Raw genomic sequence first — 7,077 nt, 5'->3', positions numbered from 1 at the left:
TTGACTTTTAATACTTTTATTCAAGTGTTTTACATAACACAAAAGTAACTTTAGAACAGCGAGAGGCTTCATGTACCTCATGTTCACCAAAATGTGGTCTAATAGAATCACCAAGACGAATATTAATGTCTCCCATTAATCAAAAATGTATATGGAGATAACCGACATCCCACACAACAAAGGTTACAAAAATGAAAGCACAAAGTACAAAACATTCTGAAATGAGAAATGAGCAAAGGAGTTTCTTCATGCGATAAAGTCCAGCGGTCTGTTGAATCCACCCTTTCTGTTCATGTATTGCCTAGAAAATAAATATAAAAGAAAAAAAAAAAAACATTACATCACTGTTACCCTCGCAACACTTGCAGATGACATCATCACACACCAATAGGGGAGCTCGAATCTCTGCATAGAAACACCTGCAGAGGTGATTGGCTCTATTGACAACAGCAGTAATAATGCTTGCTGTGAGGGGACTTAAAACTTGACATTTTAATCCAGCAATCTGACCAACAACAGATGACTAACATGACGCCCGGGTGAAAAGGCATTAAGACCTGACAGCATGGCGCAACTAGCTGCACTCAAAGAGTAATATTCCTCTTTTACAATTTCCACTTCTGTAGAACAATGAAGAAGACATTTGTCATACCTGTATTTTCTTTTCATGGTTGTATTGACAGCATATGCATTGGTAGCTCCCTCACTTTTCTTCCCCTGGTGGAAAACAGAACATGTCTTTCAAATATTTCCCAAAACATTAAAGTCATTAAAGTAATGGGAAAACATTAGCGTCTCAAACAATTGGACATGTTTTAATGTAACAAAAATGAACAATTTAATAATTTTGGAGCTTCTGTTTATCTTTGGGTTGTCTTTCACGTACAAACACTTTCAATAAGTGCTCCCAGTGGGAAGTAGACGGAAAATTGGCCGGCACGATGGTGGTACTTGGGAATGATAAGGATTATTTTAGGTGGTATTTGGTGTAAAAGGTTTGAGAACCAACTGTCATAAATAAATCAATAATACTACATTGTTTGATAAACATAACATTAATTTATGTAAATATTAAATTTATTAAAAAAATAATAATCTAATCCTATACTAAACAGCGGATAGAGCCGAATAGACTAGTTTGGTGTATCGTAACAGCCTTGGAGCGCAGTGGCCTCGTAATAAAATAAACTCATGCTCTTAACATTTGTTTGATGGCGATGGGAACACTGGGCAGATTTGTGAGAAAATCAGATTTTTATTGTTTCTGAGCCTGTGACACCACATGACAAAGTTATACTCCATTCCATTCTACTCTTTAAAAAAATAAAAAATAAAAAATCTCAAATACTGGTGATATATTAGCAATAAACATTAACAACCCATTTGGCTGATGGTGGTGAAGATTTACGTCATTAAATAAATAAAAGATGACTTGTTTCTTAAATCAGTGAGAGGTCGACTTTGTGAATGACATTTTTTATTCATTTGTTGAATTGGCTGCACATCATACATAACATACTCACCTTAGTTGAGTCAAATGTTGAAAATCCCATAAGTTTCATCATCTCAATTTCTTCTTCAGTTTTGCCTTGCATGTCCTCAGCTGTTAAGGAAAAAAAAAAAAACAACAACAACAACAACACAAAAACACAATCCATTAAAATTTCAATATACAAATTCATGATGATAAAAACACCTTTTAAACAAAATATGTTCAAGTACTTTGTCAACAACTGCTATGAATAAATGAAACATGCTATGTGCATGTTGGCCTCTTAAGGGCAGTGTGGTGCCGTTTATTCATGGAGAAACACAAGATGGGAAAAATGTGGAAGAAAGCTCTCCTCTTGTGATTGACCTATCAATAAAACTAGTTTTTCACAGATTGGGAAGAATATGTTATATAATATGTTTTCTTTTCATTTCAGTGTACATATTGCACAATTCTTTTTCGGAAATATGATGGTGAAACATTAAATCGCTCTTGTGCACGTTATGTAAAACATTACACAGGTAATAAAGATTTCATGTTTGCTTAAAGTCAGCAGCCCCCACTTGGTACCGGGCCTCACAGATTCATACAGTAAAAATAAATCAAATAAAAATCCCTTGTCACGGGGCATATACAGTGATACCTCTAGTTACGAAATTAATTGGTCCTGGAAGAAAGTTCTTAAGTAGAAAATTTTGTAAGTAGAGACGCATTTTCCATGTAAATGCCCTAATCCGTTCCAAGCCTCCCAAAATTCAGACATAAATGTTTTATAAAGCATAAAAAAAAGCATCAAAATGTAACAGATACATGTTACAATTAGTTTATTGCACAATAAATGAGAGTTGTGAGTAATGTGAACAAACAAAGAATAGAGTAAAGAATAAAAATGATGCTCATTTACCTTTTTAACTGCTGTCCTCATTGTTTTTTGTCCTCTTTAGTGCATGTTCTCTCTCAGAAGTCTCAGAAGTGTTTTTGCCTGGTGTTTTGTAAAGAACTGATCCAAGGGTGTTTTTTTTTTTGTTTTGTTTTTTTTATTTTTTTAATAATCCTTTGAAAATGTCCAAGTTACCTCATCATAGTGAGCGATCACCAACTGGTGAACACTTGTTCTGGGTGATAAATTCTGAAACTTGATGGAAACTTCTGGTACGGCGAGGCATCTTTTTCCAAAAAAAGGCCCGCCTCGTCGCAATTAAAAACTAACTGTGCAATGTAGCCTTTATCAATCACCAATTGTTTGAATTCTTGCATAAATGAGTCGGCCGTTAGTGAATACATTTACGTAAAACTATCTGAACGCCTGTTAATTTTACACACATAGACACGTGGTATGCTAAGGTAATAGCCAATGGCAGAGCAGCGGTAAGTATGTTGCATTCAGTAAACTCTGGGAGCTGTGAGTAGCGGCCCATACTGTAGTTTTACCTTTCGTATCCTGATACTTCTTTCGTAACAAGAGGCGATATTTTCCTGTTGAGGAGTTTCGTCACTTGAAAATTTCCTTTGAAGGGACGTTCGTAAGTAGAGGTACCACTGTATGCCCATAATGGACGTAGCCACTCAGGCAGGAATCTGACTCAGCACCCTTTATATGTTCCAAAATGAACATCATCACCTGGGTGGGAATTTTTGTCAGCACCTCACCCCCGTCGACAGAACAGATGGTTGCTGGCCCGCAAAATTTAAGTTGGACAATGTACCAGTCCGCGTTGGAAAAAATGGTTGAGGACCAACGGTTTTAAGTCACAATTTAATTCATTTTGTGTTATATTACAATGGGAAAATTTGTTTTGAAGTTAGACTTCAACTTTAGCGTATGCAAAAATGAAGTATTTTTTATACCTGATATTTGAATGGGTTTGGATGACTTCTCTTTACGGTCGTCGTCACGTCTGTCTTTTTGCCTCATGGGGGAAAGCGAGGAGGAGCGATGGCGTCGTGGGGACCTGCAGAGGGAAAGATAAACAGCTGCAGGACGGGTTATCACAACCACGGAGTGCGGAAATTGCTGATGAATGAATGAATGCTCATGAATGAAGAATTATGTACTGTTAAGCGAGTTATAATCAACAGCAATGGTTGAAAATATGAGCTGTAAAAGGACCACATATTTAATTTTTTTTTTTTTAACTCTGACTGCCAAAGACGTGTAATAACGATTAGTAAAATTACGATGAATGGAATGTGATTTTTCATTTAGTACCCACATTGTATATGTAGTAAAGGCAAACAATATTCTTTTTGCCTTGAAAGAGGAGTTAAAATGCTTGAAATTGGCTGGAACTGTTTTTTGTTTTTTTTTGATAACATGTGGCAATCAGAGTTTTGATGGTATGCTTGTGTAAAAAAAAAAAAAAAAAAAAAGCCTGCCATGATTACCGATACCATAAAATAAGGCCGGATATCGGTAATTAATTGCCCATCTCTATGAAACATAAAACAAAAAGAGAATCAGACATTGCATATTTAACACCAAATTAGTCAACCAAACCATATCACTAATGAGAGTTGGCTAGCTTAAAGGGGAAGTCAACCAAAAAATGTTTTTTACAATATGTTCTATGCAGCCCCACTAGTCTAAACACAATATTCTGACTAATATTGTGTTTGTGGCATATGAATTAAGCAGCAAAATCCACCTGTTCGTCGGACATTTTGCCATTTGTTTTTTTACAGAAAATGACATCACAGTTGCTAAGATAACGTCCAATCACAGCACAGCTAATCAGTGGTTTATCAGTACCGGAAACCTGAGCAACTGTGTCATTTTCAGTCGAAACTTTTGCAAATTATTGGATATCATAATCTGGTGAAGCCTCACTTTGTCTCACTTGTCAAGTTTCCATCCAATTGTTTCAAATTCTTTCAGCAAATTTACTGAGAATGCGCAAAACGGACATGCGACTTATTCCTGTTTCCATCTGTTCTTCTTTTGTGAATATTGAGAAGGGACTCCGCCGCTGTAGGTGGCGGTATACACAATTTAAAAGAAGAAGAAGAAGAACAGGAAGTGCCCGCGTCATTGCGACGATGTCATACGATTTTGCTTTTGTAATTCTTGATAAACCACAACGTTTCTTTGCTGTTAGCCATCTAAAATTGCATTAACATTCACTTTTTCAATTAATTCCGAAAAGATTTCTGCTTGGTCTCCGGCTAACACTGGACTCGTATGCTAGCTTCTCCAACCCGTGAGTGAACAGTGATGCATCATGTCACAACGGGTCTGCAGCATGTTGTCAAAAATATACTGCAATCCCCTACCTATAATTTGTGCTCGTTTTCAACCTTTTTAAACAATTAATTAAGTGACCCATTATTTATTTATTTTTTGAATATCCATAACATTGAATGTTACAGGCATAACTCACCTCAACTTTATTTATAAAGCGCTTTAAGAACAGGCATTGCTGTGTATATATATATATATATATATATATATATATATATATATATATATATATATATATATATATATATATATATATATATATATATATATATATATTTACTGAACAAAATGCAATCAATTGGCTGATCATAAATCAGTGGCTGATCAATCAGACAACCACAAAGTCAGAGCAGCTGGGGAGTGAAAGATAAACCGCTATATAGCGGTCACCGTACATTGTTTCAAGTCATTCTACACAAAATGTACGGAACGCTACAATCGCATTTAAAAAAAGATTCCCTCACCTTGAACGTCTCCTGTGTGGAGATCGGGAACGACTTCTTCTCCTTTCTCTGTCACGATCTCGATCTCGTGACCGGTCCCGTTCCCTTCTCCTTCGATCGCGTTCTCGTGAAGTTGAGCGTGAACGTCTCCTCTCTGCAGGCAATACGGTAAGAGTTAACATAAGGATGCAGGAGTTGGACCCAAAATATGTGAAGATAATAGTTAATAGTTAATTATTCTGATCATTAATTAGCAATTGCATATAATTTCGGTTTGGCGTTGTCGTGTTGATGTTTGAAGTCGACAGTCGCTTATCACACACTGCGTGGGTCAATTTCAATCAAAATACAAGTAACAAGGCAACTGCATCGACGTCAATGTATTAGTTGGAACGTTTTTATTCTTAAGCTGGCCTCCGCAGCGTGTTCAGTGGACTATTGTACGACCCGACCCAATCAGTGGCGCTTGATCCACAAGGCTCACGGCTCAGACATTTAAACATGCACTTGCACTGTGCAACTGGATTATTGTCGAACCCTGACTCAAAATCAGTGTTTTTTGTCAACTCTGTCAGTTTTGGGTTTTTTCTAAGAAATAAATGTATTCTTTTTACAATTTCTGTAAAAGACTTTGTTCTTTATGTAAAATTTATTTAAGAAAACATTTTTCTTACATTAATATTACAAAGAAATCGGGAAAATGCAGACTTTTTGAAATTTTGATTTTCAGAAAAGCTATGATTGATATGTCATTAAATACTATTTTATGACATATCAGTGAAACTAAAAAATATTCCAATGTATATAACAGACTTTCAATTCTTCTTAGACCTCACACTTAAAATTGGACACTTTTAAAAAGTCTGACAGAGTTGACACAAATCAAGTTTTAAACTGAAAAATGATTATTTTGTGGTGGGAAAAATATTTAGAACCTGGTACATCCTTTTTCTATACAAATATATGGAAATCCAAAGGGGCGAGCACTCTACCCACTACATGAAGAACTGGAACACATTCACATTCAGAAGTCGTACTTGTTGTCACGCGATTTACGGCAAAATAACGCTAGGTGGCGAGTTGCCGATCACGGCAAAATAACCACAGCGCGCAAAAAAAAAAGAAAAAAAAGAAAAAGAAGAAAAACAAAGAAGTAACGAGCCAATTTTTGATAAAGCAAGGAGTAGAAAGTACATATGTTCTTAAATGGACTCGAATTAAAAAAGCTGTCCGAAAAAAAAAAAAATGTACAGTGGACTTGGATTTTTACGTTACTTCCCACAACTGCCAAAATCCAAAGATTACATTCTCACGACAGGAAGCCAATGTCAGAAACCGCGTTTGTGGTAGACAAACAATACATTCATTTTGAGGACGTGGAATTAACACAGTATAATATAGCAATGTTGAGTTCTAGAAGTCTTTCTTTCATCGACTCATACAAACGAGGCACACAATCGTGACATGTAGTGTCTTACCACGCCTTGGAGGAGTTCGACTCCTGCTTCTTCCCATTTTAACCAGTCAAATATTAAGTAAAAGAGTAAAAGAAAAACCACGCAGAGCGAAGAGTTACTCGAAATTTCTGTTGTATTTTTCACTGCTCGCCACCATAACTGAGAAGTTCCGCTGTGACTATAGACAACTTCCGTTTGTCTTTTTTTCCTACTGCGCCCCCTGTCGAGTCGGATGTAAACCTTTATTATTATTATTATTTTTTAATACTTTATTCAATACTTTTAATTTACAAATCCATTTATTTACAATAAAGGTGTCCTAGTGGGACACCTTTATACGAGCAGCAGGACAACTACATGTTGCTAGTGACTCAGTGAGGCAAAACTGTGACCAAGTTGACAACTGTATATATACTAATAGGGCTGGGCGAGCAAGGTTAGGGCGAT

The 7,077-nt window shown here is 36.1% G+C and overlaps 1 protein-coding gene across 1 annotated transcript; it reads right to left on the bottom strand.

Moving 5' to 3' along the window:
* snrnp27 (small nuclear ribonucleoprotein 27 (U4/U6.U5)) lies at positions 1-6,832 on the bottom strand. The gene is made up of 6 exons (XM_077522105.1): positions 6,652-6,832; positions 5,195-5,327; positions 3,341-3,444; positions 1,524-1,603; positions 653-717; positions 1-301 (listed from the first exon to the last, which is right to left on the bottom strand). The coding sequence occupies exons 1-6, from the start codon at positions 6,686-6,688 to the stop codon at positions 247-249; spliced, it is 474 nt and encodes a 157-aa protein (XP_077378231.1). The 5' UTR covers positions 6,689-6,832; the 3' UTR covers positions 1-246.
* Between the last annotated feature and the right edge of the window lie 245 nt (positions 6,833-7,077).

This window comes from Festucalex cinctus, chromosome 5, assembly GCF_051991245.1.
Source record: "Festucalex cinctus isolate MCC-2025b chromosome 5, RoL_Fcin_1.0, whole genome shotgun sequence".
Taxonomy (NCBI): domain Eukaryota; kingdom Metazoa; phylum Chordata; class Actinopteri; order Syngnathiformes; family Syngnathidae; genus Festucalex; species Festucalex cinctus.
The sequence above is the reverse complement of the archived record's forward strand: the minus strand, read 5'-3'. Positions and strand labels throughout refer to the sequence as shown.